This window comes from Lepidochelys kempii, chromosome 4, assembly GCF_965140265.1.
Source record: "Lepidochelys kempii isolate rLepKem1 chromosome 4, rLepKem1.hap2, whole genome shotgun sequence".
NCBI classification, from domain to species: Eukaryota; Metazoa; Chordata; order Testudines; family Cheloniidae; genus Lepidochelys; species Lepidochelys kempii.
The window spans coordinates 98,921,214-98,948,653 of record NC_133259.1 but is presented as its reverse complement, the minus strand read 5'-3'; the positions used below and the strand labels follow the sequence as shown (position 1 = coordinate 98,948,653).

Sequence of the window (27,440 nt, the reverse complement as noted above, 5' to 3'; positions counted from 1 at the left end):
CCCAGCTGTGACCACTAGGCCACACTGCCTACACTCCAGTCCCTTACAAGCAAATTTCTATGGCCTGTGTTATACAGGAGATCAGATTAGATGATCACAGTGGTCCCTTCAGGTCTTCCAATCTCTGTAAAAGGTGATTTGGCCAAAGAGACTAGAGGAATAAGCTGCAAGGTGGAATGAATTTTTTTTTTTTAAACACTTAAGAATCAAAAATAAGGCTGAGTAGGTTGGCCTGCTCAGTCAATAAGCCACATTCCAGAATCACCAAGACTAACCACCTCAGAGAAGTCATGACTAGGGCTGTCAAATGATTAAAAATAATTAATTGCGACTAATCATGTGATTAAAAAAATTAATCACAATTAATCACACTGTTACAGAATAATAGACTATCAATTATTTACATATTTTTGGATGTTTTCTACATTTTCAAATATATTGATTTCAATTACACCACAGAATACAAAGTGTACAGTGCTTACTTTATATTTATTTTATTACAAATATTTGCACTGTAAAAAAACAAAAGAAATAGTATTTTTCAGTTCACCTAATATAAAGTATTGTAGTGTAATCACTATCACGAAAGTTCAGCTTACAAATGTAGAATATGTACAAAAAATAACTGCACTCAAACACAAAACAATATAAAACTTTAGAGCCTACAAGTCCACTCAGTCCTACTTCTTCAGCCAATTGCTCAGACAAACAAGTCTGTTTACATTTGCAGGAGATAATGATTCACTCTTCTTGTTTACAATGTCACCTTAAAGTGAGAACAGTCATTCGCATGGCACTGTTGTAGCTGGCGTCACAAGGTATTTACAAGTCCACTCAGTCTTACTTCTTGTTCAGCCAATCACTCAAACAAGTTGTTTACAATGTCACCTGAAAGTGAGGATAGGCTGTCGCATGGCACTGTTATAGCTGGCATTACAAGATATTTACATCCCAGTTGCGCTAAAGAGTCATATGTCCCTTCATGCTTCAACCGCCATTCCAGAGGACATGCGTCCATGCTGATGATGTGTTCTGCTCAATAACGATCCAGAGCAGTGCGGACTGACATATGTTCATTTTCATTATCTGAGTCAAATGCCAACAGCAGAAGGTTGACTTTTTCTTTTTTTTTGATGGGTCGGGGTCTGTAGTTTCCGCATCAGAGCGTTGCTCTTTTAAGACTTCTGAAAGCATGCTCCACAACTCACCCATCTCACTTTTGGAAGGCACTTCAGATTCTTAAAACCTTGGGTCGAGTGCTGTAGCTATCTTTAGAAATCTCACATCGGTGCCTTCTTTGCGTTTTGTGAAAGCTGCAGTGAAAGTATTCTTAAAACCAACATGTGCTGGGTCATCATCGGAGACTGCTATAACATGAAATATATGGCAGAATGCAAGTAAAACAGATCAGGAGACTCATAATTCTCCCCCAAGGAGTTGAGTCACACATTTAATTAATGCATTATTTTTTTAATGAGCATCATCAGCATGGAAGCAAGTGCTCTGAAATGGTGGCTGAAGCATGAAGGGGCATATGAATGTTTAGCATATCTGGCATGTAAACACCTTGCAATAAATAAGAAGTGGGCAGCATTATCTCCCATAATTGTAGACAAGCCTGTGCGCCTTAGCAATTGGCTGAATAAAAAGTAGGACTGAGTGGACTTGTAGGCTCTAAAGTTTTACATTGTTTTGTTTTTGAGTGCAGTTATGTAACAAAAAAAAAATCTACATTTGTAAGTTGCACTTTCACGATGAAGAGATTGCACTACAGTACTTGTATGAGGTGAATTGAAAAATACTATTTCTTTTGTTTATCATTTTTACAGTGCAAATATTTGTAATAAAAATAATATAAAGTGAGCACTGTACACTTTGTATTCTCTGTTGTAATTTAAATATATATTTGAAAATGTACAAAAACATCCAAAATATTTAATAAATTTCAATTGGTATTCTATTATTTAACAGTGCAATTAATTTTTTAAAATCATGATTAATTTTTTTTGGAGTTAACCATGTGAGTTGACTGCAATTAATCGACAGCTCTAAATCATGACATCGACAAACAGGCCATGCCAGCCTTAGCCAGTCTTTCCCAGACTTTCCCAGTCTTTCCCAGCACTCAGAGCTCGTCCATAAGCAAGAAATGTTGTGCTAATAGAATATAACTGTCTGGTTTCTTCTTTCTAGTTCCAGAGCCTGCACTCAAGAGTCTAGAAGACTACAAGAGCTGAAGAGTTCATAAACACCCTATCATTTAGTTATCACATTTTTCCCTTTTCTATATTCCATCTTTTGTTTTTATTAGGTGGGCTATATATCCCAGCCTTACTTCATTTTATTTTTTGGAATGTGTGAAAGTGTGACTGTGTGTATAACTACCCACAGAACCCACATAGGGAAGGCACTAGTAAGAAAAGTTGCCCAGGTTGAGACAATTTGTAGGGCTGTTTAAAAGACCTTCACATTAAAATACGTTCTGCATTTAAGTCTTGAAAGGATCTGAAATTGTCATCTCTAATTTCTGGAAGAATTGCTAAATATCTACTTATCATAGAGTATCCTGTTAAAGTCTATATTATAATAATATCACTGTTGGAGGAGGGAAAACAATTAGTTACCACATAAGAATTGAAGTCTAAGAATATTTAAGCATCTAAATGAAAGCAGCCTGAGAGCACCTGAAAACCCTATCTACCAAGGAGGTCAATGGGTCTGTCAATATGCTTAAAGTTATGCACATGGTGAAATACGTTACTGAACTGGGACCATTAAACATATGAGACGAGTTTCACAATGCTGACTAGATACTTGGTAGGATGTGGTCCTTAGATGCTTTTATTGAGTGCAAAGTAGTATATTTATTTTATCTCGAACACTCAATCTTTCATGAATTAAAAAAGTTTCAGACGCAATCATTTATTTATTGTTTCTTAAAGCTGGAGAGACCACACTAAAAATACAGACTGAGCAAGTCCAAGATATCTTACCTCATAATGAATTTGAAAAATTAAAATGGATAGCCTGAGCATGCAAATAGCCTGCAAAGGGAAAATAAACAGCAAAAAAAAGTTCAGTGCAGGACACCCAAGTGAAGACTGTTAAGCTATTGCAAAATTTAAATATGCACATATCAGAACACCAACATCATTAGCTTTTAATTAGTATGTATTGTAATGAAGATAGGAAAGAAAATGACAAGTTATTAAACTATTCATATATACAGCAAACCTCAAATTTATTCTAAATTAGTAGTTCCAAAGTAGTCTGCAATACCAGATAAATCAATACTAACTGAGTTCTTTAAAAAAGGATTACTGTTTATATAACCAAGGTATAATTTGCAAGGAAATGCATTCTGCAGCACCAGGAACAGCACATATTATAAGGTCAGCCATGAACTGAAGTAAATTGTACAGCATAGAACATTTTTCTGATCTCAATGAAGAATATGGTGTACGTTTTTAACGGCAAGAGTAACTAACCATTGGGGCAATTTACCAAGGGTTGTGGTGGATTCTCCATCACTGACAAGTTTTAAATCAAGAGAGGATGTTTTTCCTAAAAACTATGCTCTAGGAATTATTTTGGGGAAGTTTTATGACCTGTACTATATAGGAGGTCAGACTAGATGATCACAGTGGTTCTTCCTGGCCTCAGAATCTATTAATATAAATGTGCATTTCCATAATAATTCCAGAAGGATTTATAAAGTAATTAAGATATGCAACACTAAGTATATTGAGAAGGTTACTCTCTGTATTACAACATACCTGTATTACAACATACAAAACATCATCATCTTTTTCACTTCCTGGAAATGTAAGTTTGGTGATTATTCCTAGGATAAAACAACATCTAGCTAACTCTTCAGTGGCTCTTTTAACGGCTGGGCTAACAGTATTTTAAAAACTTTTCTCAGTAGAGCTTGAAAATGCACAGAGAACTGACATTGTGTGGATAAACAGTAGGGATCTTTATTGGCTTTTCTAAGTAGGGAGTCTAATATAATAAAGGACGTGAGATTTACTAATTCCTAAATTTTAATTCCAACTCTGACACTTTATGATTTGTGCAAACCATAGATTTTAATTGCCGCCTTTCTTTCCTCATCTGTAAGGTGGGGATAACTAATTACTACCATACAAAGGTACTGCAAGGATTAGTAGCAATGATATGGAGATATGCATAGAAATAATTGCTACAACAATTATCACTGGCTTGATGTTTTTTTTTTTCTGAAGAGATTACACAACACAATTTAAAGAAAATATTTATTCTCTGGAAATTAGTTTCCATCCCATTCCAGAATAGATGACATACAAAACACAGCAGCCATTACGACACTATTACAGATAATACATTTATTCTTCAGTTCTTGGACCAGTCTCAGTGACTAGTGCAATACTGATTGAACATCAGGTAATAATTTGAATCGAAATCAGAGACTCACGAGTAATGAATTTTAAACGAATGTAATCACACTTCCATTTTATTACAGAAGTTGTGTTTAAGTTAAACAGTGCCATGGTTCAAACAATATGTATTACGCATGTAGAAAACACTGAAAGATTATTTATACTTTAGGTGAAATATTTTCACTGATAATCCAACAGCCATAAATTCAGGTAGTTTAACCACAGTTGAAAAGTAAACAATATTCAGTTTGAATTTTTTTTTCAAGCAAGCAGCTTTTTTCCTTACATTTTTAGTACCCTTTGCAGCAACTGTGCAAGCTATGGTCAAACCAGGAGAAGACTTTTTTGCAGTATTTCAGTGAAGATTAAAATAGAACATGTTATTCTCTTATATGGGCACACCCACCCAATACAAAAAACTCTCCCACCACTCCATTTTCATCTATTAATGTGGGAATCCAGTGGTGCATGAGACCTCTGCACTAGAATGAACAACAGTCTTAATGACACAATAAAAGATCAACTATGCAATCATCTTAAGATGACACTGAAAAAAATTATGTGGAAATACATGAATAACTGTAAACAGTAAATTCAGGACCAGCCTCAGACAGACAGCATAAGCACTTTGCTGAAATATCGTCCTTCCCACAAAGATAGGCCCTGATTCAGGAAAACATTTAAGAATGTATTTCACATTCAGCACTCTTAAGCAAATGGGATTTAAGCTGATGCTACAAATTAAGACCAACAAAATAATCAAAAGTGCACTGGGGAAAATAAAAGAAAAAATTACAAACTTGCTTTTAGATTTTACAATCGATCGAACAGAGTAAGTGCAAAGTGAGTGATAGAGGAAACCTTGCTACTGCTACATTCCAGCAGACTATTAAAAATAAAACATTATAAAAACCCATAAAATTGTAGCTTTTCTGTCCTTCCTTTCAGAAAATACAGATTACCAAGACACTTGTATTGAGATGGCAGCTTTCTCTTTCAGAATTAACTTCCTCCAGACTGATGTGTTCAGTGCTAACCACCATGAGACATAACTGTGACATAACGACGACAGTTATGACATCCATTCATATCAGGAAGAGGAACAAGCTAATCACAGAGGACACTGCTTCTGCTTTCATAGAAATATGGCAACAGGAAAAAAAATGAGAAAATATGCTTGTTAATTAAATAAGGACAATATTACACTTTATAAAGCTTGATGAAATATGGCAGTTTCCCTTCCCTCCTCAATATTAATGAATTTAGTGCTCCTGAAGGGTACTAGATTGGTAGAGCCTGAACCCTCTCTTTATCCTCAGAAGAGCTATAGCACAGATTGCAGCCTCAATCAATGTCTTGCTCCATCTTGATCTGGTGGGACCACCTCTAAGGGTGAAAGGATAATTTAGTCTCCATGCTCATTTCATTCCTGGCCATTCTGTGATAGGATGAATTAGTGCCAGTTTGATGGGTGGTTTTGTGATTGAGCCATCTGTTCACAAGGAAATTCATTTCACATGTGATTACTGCATAGCCATCAGATAACAACTTTGTCACTACCAAGCTTGTCACATCCAAAAGAGGAACCTAAAGATGAAAGTTTTACCTCACATTCCTGATCATATGAGCTAGCCAGTCCCCTAGATACACTTTCTTTAAATCAATTTCAACCTGTTTAGCGGAGAGAAGATACTGCAAGATTTGTCATCCGATTATCTCATGTTACTTATTCTTATATATTATTAGACAACCACAGTATGTATGTGCACTTTGGTCTCTTTTTACAAGATTTCGCCCATATTGAGAAAAGGGTTCTGGACATACAGAGCATAAGCAAACTGTACTTAACATTTAAATGGTCATTTTCAATTGAAGTACTCTGGTTAGAACACTAACAAAGTCTGCATTCAAAATGATGGGTGAAATCCTGGCCCCACTGAAGTCAATGACAAAACTCCCACTGGCTTTAAATTCCAGGGTTTCATACCAGGAATTTTCTACACTTAAAAACTCTGTTTAATCTTAAATTATGTCATATTACCAGCACATACATAATTGTCATTTAAAAATCAGCAGCTGTATATAAACACATTTCATCGTCTCTACACTGTACAAACTGTACACACACTTTAACAAACAAGCTATTTATGCCTGGAATAATCAGGTTTTTTGACCTGTTTGATCTGTCTCTTACAAATTCAGCTTTAGGTTTCTTCGTGGAGGGCTCTGTTTTTCTGCAGAACTGTATTTAGTTCCTGAATAACATTTGGTGGCAACTTATCAGATTCCAAATTAGATTTGTTTGTTTTGTTCTCATGTTTCTTCAGTGTCCTTGATTCTTTATAGGGACTTTGGTGTAAGTCAGCAATGTCAGCACCTGTGTCCTCAACACAGATCAAGCTTCGATGTTTTTTTACATGGTTTCTCACTTTCTCCTCCTTGTGGTCTAGGCACTGTGCCACGATATGTGCTCTTTCTTTTAAATTCTTTTTTTCTTCCACGATGTCATTTTCATCTTGTTCACTGAATGTCAGCTTTCCATCGTTAATATGCTGAATAAAGACAAGAAATCAGAAACAATGGTTCAAATTAACACAATATTCAATAATATTGAGATTGTGAGTTTTGCTCATTACTTTACGTAACAGCTTACAAGAAAAATCAATTTTGCTGAAGAGCTGGGGCAGCATAGCTAATAGTTCTGGCCACAGTAATGGTGTACGAAGCCATGGCCAGGCCCGACTCGGCATGCACACAGCCCCAAGGAGCGGAGCTGCCCCCACTGTGTCAACTAGGGACTGAGCGCATGGACAGGCACCATAGCAGCAGCAGTCTCTCAGGCACAGCCCCTCCCCGCATCCTGAGCTAGACCCCTCTTGGCACACAGCCCCTAGCTACCTCCTGTCCGCATCCTGAATTACACCCCTGCTGGCACCCTGAGTTACCCCCACCTCTGCACACAACCCCTAGCTACCCCCATCTGCCCCCTGCCCCCACACAACCCCGAGGTATCCCTGTCTGCATCCTGGGCTACCTTCTTGCACACAGACAGCCCCTAGCTACCCCCTGCCTGCACCCTCAGTTGGCTGAAAGGCTGAAAGGCTGAAAAGTGAAGATGAGATCAGGATGCGCCTCACTAATGTATGTCCCCAGCTGGAAAAACTGCAAGGAAAAGCAGGCACATCCATCCCATTAAGAAGACTCCTTGTCTGTAAGTTATTTTACATTTTATTACAATATTTGTTCCTTTTCTAATTAGTTGAGAATAGGATTGGGTCTTTACTTACACAGCAGAGAAACTCACATTTTACACTAAAAAAACTGAACACAATGTAACGTTCAAAATTGGACAACCATTTTGTTTTAAAATGAAATAAGCATTTTTAACAAAATTGTTAACATTGTTGTGTTGCTTTTTGTTCAGTTTTATACAAAATTGTGTTTTCCTGTTTGACCACAACACAATTCGCTCTCAACATTTTTTTTAAAGCTTTACGAAAACGGTTTCATTTCAAAGATCTTCAAGCATTTTTTTGAGTGCATATTGCTAGGGATTTCTATTATTACATTAAAATGAAAAGTAAACATGTACATTGTTTATTTACAATATCGCAGTTTATATGTATGTAATAATTAAATTTAATAATTTTCCTCAAGAAGTGTTAATAATGAGCTACAGAGCTTATCGCAAAAAGAAAAGGAGTACTTCTGGCACCTTAGAGACTAACAAATTTATTTGAGCATAAGCTTTCGTGGGCTACAGCTCACTTCATTGGATGCACGCTGTGGAAAATACAGTGGGGAGATTTATATACACAGAGAACATGAAACAATGGGTGTTACCATACACACTGTAACCAGAGTGATCATTTAAGGTGAGCTATTACCAGCAGGAGAGCAGGGGTGTGTGTGTGTGTGTGTGTGTGAAATAAAACCTTTTGTAGTGATAATCAAGGTGAGCCATTTCCAGCAGTTGACAAGAGCCTATGGTAGTTACACACATGGGCCTCGGGGGAAAAAATTTCAGAACCCCGGCGTAGGGGATTTGAGCATGCCACTGTCAACAGTACACAACTTGTTTGTCTGGTTGGTGCAGTCAAGTGGACAGCACTCTTGGAAAAAAAAAATGTATTCCAGTCCCCTAACTGGGCAAAAGGGAAGGAAAAGGAACAAAATACATAGTAAGGAAGTGAACTCCCATCTCCAAAGCTCAAGCATTCTTTATCTACTAAAGTAGTCTCTACTCAACTTCTTAAATTTCAGCTGAATCAACATTCACACAGTATTTAAAAGAATAATAATATTTTGTCATTGCATTTGGGCAAAATAAACTAATGACATTTTAAAATAGATTTTTTTCCTAAGAAAGAATTGAGAGTTAAGGTTGCTGATACTATAGTTCCCATTCATTATGAGTGAAATTCACCCAGAAGCAACTTCGCTGTGGATGCTAATGGAATTATGGCGTTCTGATACCTGGGGGAACGTCAGCCTTAGAATGACCAAGCATGGGCACTTCATACCCTTGCATGTGCTAAAACTGGCTTATATATATAGGCCAGATCCTTTTCTGGTGTAAGCTGTCATTTCTCTACTGACTTCTACAGAGCTACGACAATTTACACCAGCTAAGGCTCTACCCCTGGCTCTCTGTAGGCCAGCACAGAAATAGGGAGTGATAGCACGGTTAGTGGCTGTAATGTGTTTACGTGTTGACAGTGGCCAAGAATCACTACACAAGTGTGCAAGGGAGTTCAGAAGCTGCCCCAAAACCTCACTGTTGCAGTAGTTCTATCCTGTCTAATAGCGGTGGATGGTCTCATTTTCCATGTATATTAAGAATATAAAGTCTGAACAGTAATTCTGCAAACCTCTACAAACAAAATAGAGTTCAATTAATAAGTATGATGACCCTGAATAAAAAAAATCTTCATAAATACATACAAAATAACTTTTTGGTGTATTCCCTGGGGCTCTTTAAATGAGGAGTTCGATTTTGATCAGAAGATGCAGTAACATGGCTGGAGGGCTTTCTAAATGTCAGCAAGCCATGGTATTAAATTACTGCCTTGAAATTCAATCTGGAAGAATGCATTTTATTTACAACCCCTAGTAAAACCATGTTTCAATTTTGCATCTTCTAAGAAGCAAAATAGTGATTACATTTCTTAAAACACAATATAGCTCCTTGCTAAATTGGGTACAGTGAGCTCTCTTTGTCCTTGTTCTTTCCCAAAGTTGCTCTGACATGAAATTGGAAAAGGCCTAAAACAATAATCACTTTTGAAAAGTATCTTCTGTTTCGAAATACACTACCAGATCCATATATATTCCTTCTACTTAAAGTGGGGCATATCACTCACACAGAGAACTTTTTCAGTGGCACTGGTATAGGCTCAGCACATGTATAATTTATCATTTGCATGTTGTATAAAACCCAGGAAATTGATGAAGCCAGCTGTACAAGGTAAAGAAGGACATAAGACTATACAGAAGATACAGAGCTAAGCAATTTCCCATACTAGTAATGTGCTTCAAACACTAGTCTAAGGTGACCTGTGTTCAGAATTACCATATTGTTCTCCCAGTGATTTCCATATCAAAATGTAACTGTTTTACAATAAAATGATATTTTCCTCTAACTGCCAGCTCTGCAAAAACAATATGGGTATAATAATGATAATCTGGAAGTCAAACTAGGATCCTTTTTCCTTCTGCATATAACCAGTAACAAAGATTGGTCAGACCAAATTATGTCCTCAGTTACATCTGTGCAACACCATTTCTGTCAATGGGATTGCAGAGGTGTAAAATTTAATTTAGTAATAATTCTGATGATGATGTACAAGAATGGACAAATCTATCTTACATGCTGTCTTTTACCTGTGTTGGCTTTTCAAAGCTAACAAGATGAAAAAAAGCAATAACCCCCGTTATCTCCCCCGACCTCACTTTAATCAGCCAAGTAAGTAGACACAATTCAGAATACATACAGAGAGCAGATCCTTTGAGGAAGGTGGTACAATTTTTACCATTTATGTGATACCGAGTACACTAAATATTAAGAGTGAAATTCAGGCTCTGCTGAAGTTGATGGGAGTTTTGCTGTCAACTAAAATGGAGACAGGATTTTCACCTATTTTTTCCCTTTCATTCCCACAGCAGTCATCCCCGACACAGCTGTCCAGATCCTGTTCCGATGCTGATATCATAGCTATTTTGCAACAGTGCTGGAACATGAAGCTGGTTAATAATTGCTTAATTACTCTAAGTGGGATATTTTTATTTTAGTCATTTGATGTAGTGTAATAAACTTCTAAAAACATTATTATAAGTTAGTGCTTTCAGCACATACTGCTAAAGATGTTGCACATTGGTTAATTCTATTTACCCATTACCTTTCATATTTTTAATTTAAACTTTACTGGTAAATGTTTTTCATACATTTATATTTTGTGCTACATATTTTATTTGTCCATGTGCAGCAAAATTCCTTCAAATACGAATCAGTGCAGAAAAGTATGTCCTGAACTTTGTTGGTATCATTTTCCTCATATAGCCTTTTTTTTTTTAAATTGATCTATGGGTTTCTTAGCAAATCAGCTTTCTGCTACCTTTATACTACTATTATATTAATTTTTTTTTCAATTGCTTCAGTATCAGGAAGCCTGCCAAACTATCAATGGGGCCACTGGACAATCAAGGTGCTAAAGGAAAACTCAAGGAAGACAAGGCTGCTGTAGAGGAGCTAAATGAATTCTTTCCATAGGTCTTCACTGCAAAGGACGTGAGGGATATTTTCACCGGAGCCATTCTTTTTAGGTGGCAAATCTGAGGAACTATTCCAGACTGGAGTGTCAATAGAGGAGGTTTTTGAATAAATAGATAAATTAAAACATTCATAAGTCACCAGGACCAGATGGCATTACTCAAGAAGTTCTGAAGGAACTCAGACACGAAACTTTAGAACTACTAACTGGGTTATCTAACCTATCATTTAAATCAGCCTCTGTACCAGATGATGAAGATAGCTAATGTAAAGTCGATTTTTTAAAAAGGCTCCAGAGGTGATCCTGGCAATCATAGGTCAGTAAGTCTAGCTTCAGTATCAGGCAAATTGGTTGGAACTATAGTAAAGAACAGAATTATCAGACACATAGATGAACACGATATGTTGGGGAGGAGTCAACATGGCTTTTGCAAAGGGAAATCATGCCTCACCAATTTATTAGAATTCTTTGAGGGTCTCAACAAGCATGTGAATATAGTGTACTTGGACTTTCAGAAAGCCTTTGAGAAGATCCTACACCAAAGGCTCAAAGTAAGCAGCCATGGGATAAGAGGCAAGATTCTCTCATGGTTCACTAACTGGTTAAAAGATGGAAAACAAAGGATAGGAATGGTCTGTTTTCAGAAGGGGGGGCGAAAGGGAAGGGTAAATAGCAGGGTGCCTCAACAATTTGCACTGTTCAACATATTCATAAATGATCTAGAAAGGGGGTAAACAATGAGATGGGAAAGTTTGTAGCTATTCTTTATACAGATCTGAGGACATTACCATCGTGTGTTTAACAGTCTATTGTATCAAAAGGAATGAAAATGCATGCCACAACTGAAATGGTTACCTTCATAAGTTTGGAATCAAATCCTTTGTTGGTTAAACTGAAATGTTATTTTTCCTCCTCCTCCTTTTGAACTATCTCAGTTGCATACTTTAAGACGACTAATTTAGATTCCAACAATATATGCAAAAAATGCTAGTTTACCCTTTCCAATGCTTAGTTTTATTCTAATTTTCTTAAGGTATTCAAACAGGACCTGTGTAGCTCTATTTTTATATATCAAGTTCGATTCTTTTTTATGGCAGAGTTAGTTATTAACATTAAGGTTTCACATCACTATGAGCACTAATTATAATCCTTTTTCTGATATGACTGCCACATGTTTGTCATGACATAATGGAGTTCTTGCCAACAGGGCACAACAAAATCAAGGTGGTCCTGGTAATGTTTAGATTCAAAATTATGTAGTTCAAGAAAGAAAGGTAAAATCTTTACTTCCAAAAAATGCTCAATCTCCAGCTAGCTTAAAGATAGTATAATAAACATTACATTGTACTTGTGACATCAAGCAAAAGGAAAGTATGAAAACAAGATTATGGGGTTCCTTCAATTGCATGGTAAGTTTCTCTTTTTTACAGGAAAAAATATTTTAAATGGTAGGAATAAAAGGGGTTATTGAATAACTATAGAACAAGGTAAATTTAAAGGAGGTCTTTGAATGAGTAAAGGAGATTGAATAAAAAAAAATAGAGTTAACAGAACTCAGTGTCCATTTAGGAAGCAATGTCAGAATTGCCTGAAGAGACTGACTAACTGTATCACACATGCATCTGCCTCAGGGAGGCAGTATGGCTTAGTGGATAAAGCATTAAACTCTGACTTTGGAGACCTGGGGTCTATTCTTAGTTCTGTGAGTGGGTTGCCTTGAACAAGTCACTTCACCTCCTTGTACTTCAGTTTCTTGATCTGTAAAATGGGGAAAAGGATGCTTACCCGCTTGTTAAGTGCTTTGAGGCCTACTGATGAAAAACATACAACAGTTAGTTGTTATTACTATTATGTAGGGTCAATGGTAGCAACTGTTCTGTTCCACACTCAAAATGTTCCCCATTCCTATGTTCCACCTCAGTGCTCCTTTTTTGGGTGCTAATGGTTCATCCGATAAATCACTTATGTTAAGACTGAGAAACACCATTCATCTGAGAAGTCTAGTGGCACTTGAGTAAGTCACTGCAAACAGCTGTTACCATTGCTCCAGACTTCTTATTCTGTAAGCCTTGTGGCAAATTGCTGGCACTACTTTGATGGGTCTCGCGCTCTCTCTTCTTGGGGACGGTTCAGGGCACCATTTCTCACCCCTGGACTGGGGTATTAACTGCTCTACTAGTGTTCTACAGGAGGGAAGTGGAGAGGGAGGTACCTGGGCCCACCCTCTACTCCGGGTCCCAGCCCAGGGATAGCAGTAAACTGCTTGAACTAGCAGTTCCTTCCCCTGGACTACTTCTCTCCCCTGCCCTTCAGCTTGTGGGGCTTCCTGCCCTCCCTCTGCACAAACCAGGTGTCCCTTTACCTAGGGTCTTGGTCTTCTTAGCCCACCACAGCACTTCTCCAAACTCTCCTCTGCTTCCCTCCAAACTGCTCTCTGCTCCAACACCAATCCACTCTGCTTCAACTCCTCCAAACTGCTCTCTACTCCAACACCAATTGACTCTGCTTCAACTCCTTTCCTTGTCTGACTGAAGCAGGGGAGTTTTATCAGGTGACTGGCTTCAGGTGCTTTAACTGGCTTCCTGTGCTTTAATTAATCTATAGCATACTTTCTTCCCTCTGCAGGGAATAAGACTTCTAACACTCTCCTACTGCCTTCTGACCATGCTGTATCACAACCTAATAATGTTATAATTGAAATGTACAGCATTTAGTTCCATCTTAACTTAATTTTCAAATGCAGCTCTTTGCTACTAATATTTTAGGATAGATACCTAAAAGTGCAAGGCTGCTTTGGAGACAGGAAAATATATGGTACAGTACACACACAAAGCTATATCATCAAGGACTTTATTTAAAAAAAATCCTTATTAATTTGTAGTAACATTCATGGTAAAAATCCCATTTAATTCTAATGGGTGGCTCTTACTAAACAAATCCAGTGTTAATTTACCAACTTGCCACAGGGCTAGCTCATAATGCATTTAATTACATTGTCGTAACTATTCCTTTAATGGCAAAGCAATACAAAGGACACTAACATTAGAAACATCTACATCTCACATTTATCCAACTCCAGAGAGAGTATTGCTCCTGGACTATCTAAAAAGGACAACAAAATATAGCATTGTAATTAAAGTTCAACACAAACTTTAACCACCAGCTTACCTCTGCATTTCCTCTGGTTTTAGAAGTATTTTTCTCCTGCTGAATGGGAATTAAAGGTAAGCCTCCAATCTTTGGATTTTTAGTGATAGACTGTTTTCTTGCTTTTCCAGCTGGTGGCCATATATCACTGTGCTGTTGAAACAAAAATTCCTTACTCTTGGCATTCCTTACTCTATACACTGCTTTTTATGTACAAAATTGCCTTAGTAAGCCTATATACTATGTTGTACTATCGCTCCACATAAAACAATGACTTTTTTTTTTTTAAGATAACAGGAGCATGTTTTTTTTATAATTATGTTGATGCTTCTACAAATGCATCAGAAGTATTGCTGGAGGACTGCAAGATGCTAAGTGAACAGAGCTTTAAGGTCTTAGTATACTATGTTCCAGAGGTGTTCCCTCCACACTATATATCAAAACATATCTATTGGCAATAGAACAAAAAATCAACATTTAGGAAAACAAATGTGTCTATTTTGCTTTCTAGCTCCAAAATTCTACATAAATTGTATATATAAATACAATTATCTGACCCAATATGAAAGTAAATGTTTAAATGTAAGGGAACATTTATACCCCTAATTTATTACTATAAGTTATAACTATACTATAACTATTACTATAAGTTGTCATAACAGTTATGGTTCAGACTTCCAAGGAACTTCAGGGGATTTAGTCATACATCTTCCCCGCCCATCCCAAAGGATTAAATGTACTCAGTAGAAAATCTTTAAAAATCTTAACCTACAACATGTAATCTCCTCATGGCTGAAACATAAAACAGGTATCAGAGGGGAGCTGTGTTAGTCTGGATCTGTAAAAGCGGCAAAGAGTCCTGTGGCACCTTATAGACTAACAGACGTATTGGAGTATTAGCTTTCGCGGGTGAATACCCACTTACATTGGTGGACGTGCAGGTGAATGAACCAGTGATGGTGTGGCTGATCTGGTTAGGTCCTGCGATGGTGTCGCTGGTGTAGATATGTGGGACATATCTGGGACATATCTACACCAGCGACACCATCACAGGACCTAACCAGATCAGCCACACCATCACCGGTTCATTCACCTGCATGTCCACCAATGTAATATACACCATCATGTGCCAGCAATGCCCCTCTGCTATGTACATCGGCCAAACTGGACAGTCCCTACGTAAAAGGATAAATGGACACAAATCAGATATTAGGAATGGCAATATACAAAGACCTGTAGGAGAACACTTCAACCTCCCTGGACACACAATAGCAGATTTAAAGGTAGCCATCGTGCAGCAAAAAAAACTTCAGGACCAGACTTCAAAGAGAAACTGCTGAGCTTCAGTTCATCCTCAAATTTGACACCATCAGCTCAGGATTAAACAAAGACTGTGACTGGCTAGCCAACTACAAAAGCAGTTTCTCCTCCTTTGGTGTTCACACCTCAACTGCTAGAAGAGGGCCTCATCCTCCCTGATTGCACTAACCTCATTATCCCTAGCCTGATTCTTGCTTGCATATTTATACCTGCCTCTGGAAATTTCCACTACATGCATCCGATGAAGTGGGTATTCACCCACGAAAGCTTATGCTCCAACACGTCTGTTAGTCTATAAGGTGCCACTGAACTCTTTGCCGATAAAACAGGTAGACAGCAAGTAGAAACACCATTTCTTTGGGTGAAGGGATTAATTACATTTTAGTATAAAGAATTATGGGTGGAATTCACTAGGGAGACTTAGGCATTGCAATAAGTAAGCTGTAGCTCACGAAAGCTTATGCTCAAATAAATTGGTTAGTCTCTAAGGTGCCACAAGTACTCCTTTTCTTTTTGCGAACACTCACCTGGTTTCAGATGAAGCTTTTCTACTGTGTGGAAATAATCATTGAGGCAGGAGGACTTGAACTTGGGTCTCATGCCTCCCAGGTGTGTACCCTAACAATTGGGCTATAGAGTCACACTAACTTCCTTGGTGTCCAATGAATATTTAATTATTTAAACAAAGTGAGACAGTTTTAACATAGGAGATTGAGGGAGACCCACCCCAACGTGGCCAATAGCCCAGTGGTTAGGGACCACACCTAAGAGGTGGGAAACCCCATTTAAAATCCCTTTGTCAAATCAGCTCAACAGAGTTTTCAGTCCAGGTCTCCCACACCCTGAATGCTCTAAGCATTGGGCTAAAGGACAAACCACTCTTCCTCCTGCTTAGTGTGGGTTTAGGCATGCTTTGCACAGTCTACTGGAATGGGCCCCAAAAGTAAGATAGGTGTGGGGGGAAATGCCTATGTTGTGAATTCGGTTGAGAGTTAGGCACTGGGCAGTGGCAGGAGTTAGATGGCTGTGCGCATGCCCAGCTGGTGACTTTAAGGTGGTCAGGTGGAGCCTGAATGTGGGACTTCAGATCTTAAGTCCCCCTTGTGAATCCCACCCCGTGTGTCTGTAACAGTTTTAACTGAACAGTAAATAATAAATTATGAATATTTGCAACTCATTAGGCAAAATTAAAATTTACTTATTCATAGTTCTGACTCATCTAGGTGGCTCTTGTCAACAGAAATATATCAAAACATCTTTGTCTTTTCAGAAGAGAACATATAATATATCCAGTCTACCTTGTAAATATTATTCAAGAGCGAAGAGTCTGTAGATTGGTCTTGCAAAGCACAAAATGCAGGCATAAGAGAAAGAGTACGTGTTTGCTGCCATAAGTACATGGCCTCTAAATTCAGACAAGATATGTTTATCACCCAGGCTTATAACTTGGAGATCATCTTTCACTCTTCCTTCTCAGCATGCCCAAATATTGCAGTTTCTTCCTCCACAGCATATTATAATTAAAGAACTGTAACCATTCCTCAGTTACGCCATTAGTCCCTGATGGATTCAACGAGGTGGAAAGTCTCTGGGAAGGTTGAGCTCAGAGAAACAGGCAGTGTTTGCATTGCATTTATCCGATGGATGCAGAATGTTATTTCAAAGCAACTGAAGAGAGAATTTCTGATGCTCAACTTACAATGATTTCTGAAATTCTTCAAGAGTTTTCTAAACTTTTAAAAATTCTCCATGGAATATACTGCAAGAATTCTGCATGTATTTGTTTAGTTTAAAAGGGTCACATATTCAACTGGCTTTCATAAAGAGGTTTTGCACTCCAAATAACAAATTTTCTTTCTAAGCAAAGAAACAAGGTTCCCTTATTTGCAGTATTAAGCAGAATTACTGCCTACGTACTTGAAGGTATATCTTCATCAGGGTGCTAATTTTGGCTTTACTTGTCAGCCCCATGATGTGCTCAGAGGAATACATGCACACAGAAATTAGAATTGGAAAAGATCTTTTTTCCTCATCTTCCCATCAATACCTTATTTCCTAGATAACTATGTTAAGTGTCTTTTGTCCAGACTAGTTTTATTAAATTCAAGACTGGACTTGAGCCATATCCCATGGGATGACCATGCCACACGCTTAAGGAAAACTATGATCCTATTTTAGGCTTTTTTTTTTTTTTTTTTTTACTGTTTACCAATCAAAATACAAAATTAATAATTTCCATACTAACCCAAACTTCTCCAATTGAAGCCAGAAAACTAGAATAATTAGGTTATAGTGGGATAAACTTTACAACACTATGGTACCTACCTCATCAGAGGAGGGAAAAAGAAAAGGATTAATAAGTAATATCTTCCCTGAATACCACACTGTTCAGCTAAAGAGCAAAAGTTTCTACGGAGTAAGAGAAAATGGGTCTATCACCAAGTTAGGCTTCTTCCTCTTCTAACGGCAAAGACTCTACCTTTGGATAATTTAATGCAAATATCTTGACACCTATATGCCTTCTTTACATTCATCTTGAAGTTCAAATCTAGGTTCATCACACTATTCAAACAAATGAACCCTACTGTCTAAAAATCTATCCACAGAAATGTGTTCAGATATCATGCCAATGCATCTTGTATAAGAACAGAAAGCATAATAATTTTAAACATGGTCATCATTGAAATGCTGATTCAGGATAACAAATCCAGCTTACATACTTACAATGTTTTTTCTAATATATAGTGGTGATGAGGATTAACTTCATACCAGAGACAAACACTTGCATGTACAAAGCATTCTGAGATTTTATGATAATCTTTTGGAACATGAGTTATTACATCTTCAAGTACTGATTTTACTGCAAATAATATTTTACCATGGAAAAATAGATCAGTGGTGTCTCATTACCACGTAATGGCACAAATAATTCATGGTGTTGCTACATCTGCTAAAGATCAGAATGCTGAATAAAATTCTTCCCTTAATACAGCCTGTTAATATTGTTAATTTATATACTGCATATCATGAGTAAGGCTGCGATTTAGTCGTGGCGGTCATGGAATCTGTGACTTCCAAGGCTGTGAGCGGGCAGCGGGGGGGACACCTGGAGCTCCCAGCAGCCGCGAGCAGTAGGGGGAGCCCCCGCAGCTCCCAGACACTGCAGGAGGCAGGGGGGACCCCTCAACTTGGAACTGCCAGCAGAGAGGGGACCCTGGAGCTACGAGCCCCCATGGGTGGTGGGGGCCCCTGAAACTCCCAGCCTCCCCGCAGCTGACCAGGCTCCCCACTTTGCCATGGATATTTTTAGTAAAAGTCAGGGACAGGTCACAGGCTTCTGTGATTTTTCATTATTTGCCCTATCCGTGACTTTTACTAAAAATATCCGTGACAAAATCTTAGCCTCAATCATGAGTAATGAGATGACAGTTTTCAAAAAAAATAAAATAAAATAAAAAATTGAGGAATATGCTGAAGTTGGGGGGAAAAATGTAGCACCATGCATTCTTCCATTTAAACAATCCCCAAAAGATATGAACTGCTTCTGTAAGTCTTCATTCCAGATTGATTTAATGAATATGTTTCACTCCATACTTGCTGGTCAGAGTTGTAACATTATCTTTCTTGTGATCTTGCATCAATAGGACTTGAACAGAGTTACTAAGCTTTGGATAAGTTGTTTTTAAGCAACCTATGTCAATAACCTGTGAACCTATTCATTGAGACCCTGCCCTTGTTATCCCCATAAGATGTATTTCCAATTTGGTAGCTGTTTCCATGGAAACCACAAGTGTTACTTCGCCTGGAGGAGCTGAATAAGACAAGGTTTTGAAAAGTCTGTTGCTTCCGAGATGTGCATTACACATCCCACTTCCACTATTTACAAAGGTCAAAGACACACTCTCCCTCAAAGTATATGATTATATAGTATGTATTGCAATAATCATGTGTCCATTCTGTATTATATACTCAGAACACAAGCAGGATAATCATATATACTAATTTTTACGACAGAAGGTACATTAACAATGAAATAATTTTTTTAATAGAATGACAGCCTGCGAGGGCTGCTAACTATTACATTCTCAACCTTAATATTGCTATAAGTGCACACGACACAGTAAATTCTAAACAATTTATGGCTCCCGCTGCAATCGTACCTCCTTGAATATACCGCATTGTATTGTTTGATATTGCTGTATAATGACTTCCATATGAAGAAAAAGGAAGCCAAATTTAACAGCGTCATCTACTTCCACATTTGTCACATGTTTATTTTCTCATCTTCTCCCCAGGGGAGCAGTGGAATGTTTTGGTTTGGAATTTATATACACACACACATTGCCATATGTTTATGTTAGAGAAGGAAAGGTCAAAGAAACGTGCCTTGCATTTAGAGGGAAAGGTGGTGAGGTTTGTGATGGTCCTTACTTCCTGTGAGAGTTCATTCTTCATTCTTGGGTGAGCTCCTGAGAAAGCTCTGCACAGACAAGCTTTACCCTTGTTATAAAGAGTCCCAAAGACCATCTTCAGGTTAAAAAAATAATCACCTTTGATCAAATAGAGTGAACATTGTGAAAATCTCCTCTCCTCCTGTTCAGCCATGGTGTAGGTAGTGACAGGGTGTTTGTCAGTAGTGGCAGGGGATGGGCCATCTCATGTGGGGTTGGGGCAGTAGGAAATACCTACCCTAAATCCCACTTAGTGGTGTAAGGACATAACCAGGTATGAAAATATCCCAGATGTAGGTGGCCATTTCTGTACCTACTTCCTGTCCACATCCCATTTATCCCTTGGCTATGCACGGGTTTGCTGCTGCTGCTTTTCAGTGCTTTATGTTCAGTTGGTGCCCTTTTTACAAAAGTCAGGAAGGGTTTTTTCTGCCCCTCCAGCTGATGAGCAGAGTGAGAGTTTTTAGCCTCTCTTCACCCAAAGAAACTTGGGAAAATTAGCTAGAGAGAGAGTTTATTTTGTCCAATTTTATTTTGCTTATTACAACTGCATGGCAGGTTTCCAGTGTGGGACCAGTAGTGTCCAGAGCTGCCATTGCAATACAGAGTGGGAGATGGGCTACATTTGGCTGGTGGAATTGCTGTGCAAGCTAAGGGAGGGGAAGAGCAAGCTTCTGTATCTTACACAGAAAGAGGCACCTCATCATCTTTCACATAAGGAAAGGGGAGAGGAGGATTTGGCAGGTTGGGTGCCAGATTTCTGGGATGGTTCCACGTAAGGTGTCTCTTAAGCATTTCGCATGGCCTCCATGGCCACATCTTGGTGAAATGCACTGGACGTAAGCCACTGGGTAGTTTTACTTAAAGTGGTATAGGGGAAAATGCACTTGAAATCCTCTCCTGGTTGCGCTGCAACCATGTTATGCAAATTATAGAGGTCTTAGCTGTAATCATGGATGTGGTGTGATGCTAACTGTGATGCTTATGTGACTGCTGCATCTGTTTCAATACTTTCTTGAAAAAGAAAATGTGCATTTTGCTCTAACTAGCATTACAACAGCCCCCAGCAAAACAGGCAGCATGTTCTCCCTCTATATGCATCCGATGAAGTGAGCTGTAGCTCACGAAAGCTTATGCTCAAATCAATTGGTTAGTCTCTAAGGTATCACAAGTACTCCTTTTCTTTTTGCGAATACAGACTAACACGGCTGCTACTCTGAAACCTATATGGTGACAGTGCACCAGACTGGAAGCCAGGAGGTCTCAAGTTCTATACCCATCAGTTAACTGGGGTTATAAAGATATTTAGCATTGGTGAAACCTGAAAACAGACAGAATTTAAAACACTGGCTGCCACAGGCAGACAAGACGCTGCAGTCACACTCAATACAAGGATGACATTTGCAAACACCTCACCTCTGGCATCTAAAATATCACTTTTCTCTTAGCCCTGTTGAATTTTTAATATTTCCCTACAAGTAAGTATTATCCCATTTTGGTACGCAGGGGCAAGACATGTCTAAGTGACTTAGCGTCCTTTGGACTTACAGTCCTAAGTGCCTATATCTCTTGAGCATGCGACTTAGGCGCTTTTGAAGATTTTACATTAGGAGAATAAAGCTGAGAAAGGCTAAGGACAACATTTTCAAATCTGCTTACTTAAAGTTTTCTATTTCTGAAAAATAGCTAAATTTTCAGAAGTGCTGAACACATGCTACTCCCAATACTCGGCTCCTCTGGAGATCAAAAACACATAGCTGCCTAAATATGGATACAGGCACCCAAATTTAAATGTTGTCTGATATTTCCGAGCTTCAGTGACCTAATCTGTAAAATGTAATACTTCCCTATGAAGGAATCACACAGTCAACGTTTGTCAACTGTTACCTGCAGTGACTTCGCCAAGAAGCATCCTGAATCCTCATGGAAAAAAGTAGAAGCAACTCTGACGCAAATATATCACCATTTTCAAAATTCCCATTACATGGTCGTGTGTACAGCTCTCCACTCTGGGTGAAATGTTCCCGCATCTTTTAATCCCTCTCACCACTACCCAAGCACATTAAAATCCTTTTGTATGGATGTATTCTTGAGCTACCACTCAAAACCATACCCCTCCTTCCCTACAACTTAGTAGCAGGTATCTCTCTATTTGACTTAAGAAATGGGTGAAATCCTGGCCCCACTGAAGCCACTGGGGCCAGGATTTCACCCAATATGTTTACTGGTGACAGGCAAGTGGGTTGCCTCTTTTTGTCCAGATTCTCTGTAACACAAAAGAAAACCCAGGAGAACTCTATGAACTCCTCCAAAAAAACCTACAGCTCAAATGTGAACCAGTTATTACCTATCACTTGTAAGCACTTGAGCTATAGCCCATACATGGGCTAAGTCCACATCTTCTTGCAGTTGTATACCTCAAGCATTTCAGTACCTTACTGGCTTCACAGCATTGTTCTTTTTGCTACAATATATGGTGCATTCAGAACATCCATACATATATTTGTTTAATTGTTTTTCAGATAAGTACAAATTACTGGTGAAACTCAGTGATTCACCGCTAAATATGAAAATGTAGAGAATTTTTAAAAATAGTTATTTCCTCTGAACAAAGCATTACCTGTGCATTGAAAATACTGGTCATCCACTCCATCTGTGTATCCTGTCCATCACAACACATGTGCCTACAATACAATATGTGGTATCATTAAAATAAACAACAGCTTAATGAAGTATCTAACTGTAGTTGTCACATACCACAGAAGCAGTTCTTGTTTTGACATTCAAAACCTGCTTGGATTTCTCTTAATTATTTAATGTTGTTAGTATTTTATTATTTATATTTTACACATAAGAACTTTTAAAATATATATTAAATATATATTATGAAAAGACTGAGGGCAATGTATATAGGATCCAATTCAGGAATCTGTCCTTATTCTACAAAAACTGATGCACCTGTTTAACTTTAAGCATGTGCTTAGTTCCTTGGATTTCAAATCACAGTTTTAAGCCTGTGCTTTGGGGCTTCGCTGAACGGGGATCTTAGCAAGGATACAAAACTGACAGCTTAAACTAAAAGTTATTGCAACAAATCAACTAATATTTTTTGGTAAAGGGTAAAAATGAAACAAAAACAAGAAACACACACACATTAGGTTTCAAGCACACTATTTAAAAAATTTTGACATTGAACAGGCAAAAACACATCTGTTGGTGTTGATTACTTACCAGTGTTGCTTTTCAGAATATACTGTAAGACCCCAGCTGAAAAAAATAAAACTCCACATTAAAAATAAATATTTATTTATTTACCAGAAACCAAAGCCATAACTTTGAATGCTAGCTTCAGGGTGCTTGCTGAATATTCCATAGGGAAGTTAATTTTACATAGAGATTACACCTCAAAAGCTATTGCAAGAAGTTTAATGTATGGTTCTAATCTGAAAAGCATTCTCATTTAAAATGGCCTTATGGGGTTCCATGTTTACTGTCTCAAAGCTTTTGATATCAACTATGCTCTATTTACAAGTTGTGACAGGACCTTTTTATCTGAGTAGCATGTCTGCCGACTCAGTCAAGCTAGGCTCCTTTCACCTCACGAATCATCAAAACAGCAACAAAGTTCAATAGATCGAATTATGCTCTCAGTTATCTCTGTGCTACCCCATACATTTTACAGTTTCAGTAACGCCTATGCAACCTCATGGAGTTATACATGTGTAATTCGTTGGAACTTATTAGGAATTCTTTGATGACATACAAAATGGAATAGCATCCAGCTCATTCAGCCTTAGCTGTGTAAGTTCTGCAAGGCTGCCGAGAGTTTAAAATAAGCATTTTTGTCACTAAAGTAAGAAAAACTATGACTGAATACACACAAGGAACACAGCTGAGACAATAGACATTTTTACATGTTCACTTTCAAGAGGAACACTGATATTTAGTCCTCTACAAACACAAATTAATGACTGAGATCCTTTGATGAAGGTGCTAGTATTCCTACTAGCAGTGATAGGGACATGGATTTGAAGCAGGTAGGGCAAGTAGTGAGGGCAGCCAAGTGAAGACTTGGTTTCTAAAATGAAGTCAGACAATAAAATCTAAAATATGGCTCTGCCCCATTTCCAGTGGTGAGAGAAACAAGATTGATCAGCTGAGAGTTTGTAAGGGACTGGAAGGCTGGGGTAAGAAGAATGAATCACAGAGTGGAGAAAAAAAAAAGGAAGGAGTTATGGGACCAGACAATAAGATGGCAGAACGAGCAAAACAGAAGGAAAGACAAAGTCAGCGAGAGCAAGCGAGTGCATGCATACACTGACACACACAATATGGCAGAAAAGTTGAAAGGACAACCATAGGGCTCTTTGAAAATGAGCAACTCTGCAGTGAGAGACCTTGGTTTGATGCCAGCTTCTCTCAACTCTGAGGCCTGGGTGTGCCCTAAGGGACAGCGCGCTCTGCCTCTGAAGACAGGAGACCTACTAGTCTGCAGCAACTAACCTGACTCAGTAAGAAGTGCCACTGAATGGCTCACATAGAAAGAAAAAAGTCACAGCAATATGGAACCTGGAGAAGGAAAATCCTCCAGTGTGGACCCAGGGACTGGCACCAAAGGTCAGGACAAGTAATCTTTTTTGGCACACTAAAGATGTGTCCACCATTGGAATGCAGGATATACGCTATAAGACTAAATTGAGCTAGTAACAGTTACAGCCACAACAGAAAACACACTTCAGATTAAGAAAACCAATCAATAAAGTAATTTTCTAACACAGAAGAGTTAACACGGAACACAGGAACAGACAGCATCAGAACAAGTAATATTATAGAGTGCAATTCCATTCAGAATAGGGAACAGACTTCACTTGGCTTCCTGATTTTGTGTGTGTGCGCACGCGTGTGTCTGTTCCATCACAAAACTCTAGTATTTTGCTATACAGAACATAATCCAGTTGCTTTTCTAATCTTACTTTGTTGGTGGCTTCATTTTCTTCTTCACTCCAAGGTAAAGTTTCAGAGAACTGAGGGGCAGCACTTTTTCAGGTTTGCTACTCTGTGAATGAACATAAGTTTCTAATTACTGCACTAGAAATTTACAAAACAGAATGGTTTATAAATGCTCAATCCCCTTTTTAATTCTTTGGCGGTTCTCTATTCTTATCTTTTCATTATGGGTCACTATTTCTAATTTTTCTACCTCCCCCCTATCACCTTTGGGAAAATAATCAATTACCTCATACAGACCTAGTATAATTATATATGTGTAAAAGGTACATGTGTTTCACAGCTCCAGCTCGAGGCTAGGAGATTGAAGTGAAGTTGAAAAATTCTCCAGTAGAAAAAAAGAGGCACATTTGAGTGTCTCATACATGGAGCATAAAGCCACACTGATTTAGTATTTGTGGTTCAGCACTTTTAGACCTCCATTCAGCATAAGTTAAAGTGTGCTTAAAGTTAAATACGTATTCTTTGCTGAACCAGGGTCTTAATTTTTCTATGACCAGACAAATGCTTCCAGTCTCTCACTCTCAACCCTGGGGGGGAATAGAAATAGAACAGTTAGATTTTAAAGAACACGGTTGTTTGTACAAAGGAACTTCCATTCAAAATTGTAAAAATGCAGAAAGTTAAGAGTAAATTGTTATTTTTTTCTCTGAATAGGCAAAGTGATAAACTTTACATACAGGCAAAGCCAACTTAGCACACATCCCTACCTTCACCTATTGCCTGCATCAACACAGATTCCCTGAGCCTATTTTTCCTAAACCTAGAATTCCAGTATGGCAGCTGAATGAATAAGTACCTGTACAAAATATATTTCTAAGCTAGCTCCATTACAGTGCAATTTGAATTAACATTTCCTCTTAAAGAAAAGAATGCATCTCCAGCAACAAACTTAATTTGTTGTTAATGAGCATTCATTAATTATATCTAATTAGTACTTGTTCTCCACCTGCAAATACCAACCCCCTCAACTACTCTTTTCTAAATAGCACTTAAAATTAAGTTATAATAATTACAAGTACAAAGACAACTATCAAATGACAGCCAAAGACAAATAGTTTCAGGTATCCTGTCAGAACAATTTTTCCATGATTTACTCATTTTTTTTAACTTAAATTCTATAAAGCCATTTAAAGCTCATGCAGTATTTTACCAATTAATAGAAAATGTCACCTGAGTTTAGAAATATATTAAAAAACCAAAACCAAAAACAAATAAACAAAAAACTTGTGAAACAGAACAGTTTAGTAACTGGAAACAAAAAGTTTAAGGCAATTTATACTAATCCTCTCAAACTCTTGCCAAGGTGCTAAGTAAGGTTTTAGGAGTATTAATTAATGCTTACATATGAGCCAATTTCAGCTTTTAGCACTAATTAATTAGACACTTTCTGACACAGAATGATAGGGTTGGAAGGGACCTCAGGAGGTCATCTAGTCCAACCCCCTACTCAAAGCAGAATCAATCCCCAATTTTTGCCCCGATCCCTAAATGGTCCCCTCAAGGACTGAACTCACAACCCTGGGTTTAGCAGGCCAATGCTCAAGACACTGAGCTATCCTCCCCTCCTGTGGTCATTCTACTTAAGAAATATATCTAAGGATTCATAAAACAAAGACATAGTATTTCATCTACATAATCTTACATTAGCTATTAACGCATTAAGCTCTTCTCTAAGAAAAGGAGGCTATTTCCCCAAGGTACTTTAGGGAAAGTACAGTACATGTATAAATCTGCTGCACAAACAAAAACAGGATCAAGACCGAAAAAGCAATACTTTATTTAAAAGGTATTCTTTACCAGAAGCTGGCAATGTTAAAGTTAATCAAATAAACTAATCATAAATACAATACATGATAATGGGTAAGTTACTTAGTTTTATAATTTTGTATAAATTGCACACATTCAAAAGCATTCTGCAAAGTACTAAAAACCTCTGATATATTATGGACCCAATGTGGCAAAGCTTTTAACACATGCTCAACTTTCTACATGTGGCTAGCCCTGTTAGCCAATGAAATTGCTCATGTGTAGGAAGTTAAGCACATGTATCTTTGCAAGACTGGGCCTAAGCCAATAATATAGGTTTACTTTTCTGCTTTTATTATTAAAAAGTTAAGTAACAACTTCATACTTTTTTCAGGAGGGGAATAGGGAAGAAAAGGAAAGAAGATAACATTCACAAAACAGTACACAGAAAAGAGAGAAAATACTAGAGTGAAAGATGTTATTTTCCAAAACTCTTCTATCATGACACTTTTAACAAAAATATTTTTTTAAAAAAGTTATTGTACTCTTGTACCTTTTGTTTTCTAAAAGCCTTG

At 37.8% G+C, this 27,440-nt stretch overlaps 1 protein-coding gene across 4 annotated transcripts in view; it reads right to left on the bottom strand.

Annotated features, from left to right (window-relative positions):
* Nucleotides 1-4,289: 4,289 nt before the first annotated feature.
* The window catches only part of ARAP2 (ArfGAP with RhoGAP domain, ankyrin repeat and PH domain 2), a 196,616-nt gene continuing 173,465 nt past the window's right edge, over nt 4,290-27,440 (bottom strand). Inside the window, exons 29-33 of one of the 4 annotated variants that reach the window (XM_073342319.1) lie at nt 25,083-25,165; nt 23,341-23,376; nt 22,730-22,793; nt 14,360-14,491; nt 4,290-6,973 (exon numbers count right to left, since the gene is read on the bottom strand). In XM_073342319.1, the coding sequence (XP_073198420.1) occupies nt 6,626-6,973; nt 14,360-14,491; nt 22,730-22,793; nt 23,341-23,376; nt 25,083-25,165 (663 nt within the window). In that variant the 3' untranslated portion in view covers nt 4,290-6,625. Of the gene's footprint in view, nt 6,974-14,359; nt 14,492-22,729; nt 22,794-23,340; nt 23,377-25,082; nt 25,166-27,440 lie in introns of those variants that run through there. The other 3 variants (XM_073342320.1, XM_073342322.1, XM_073342321.1) reach the window with 3 other exon arrangements.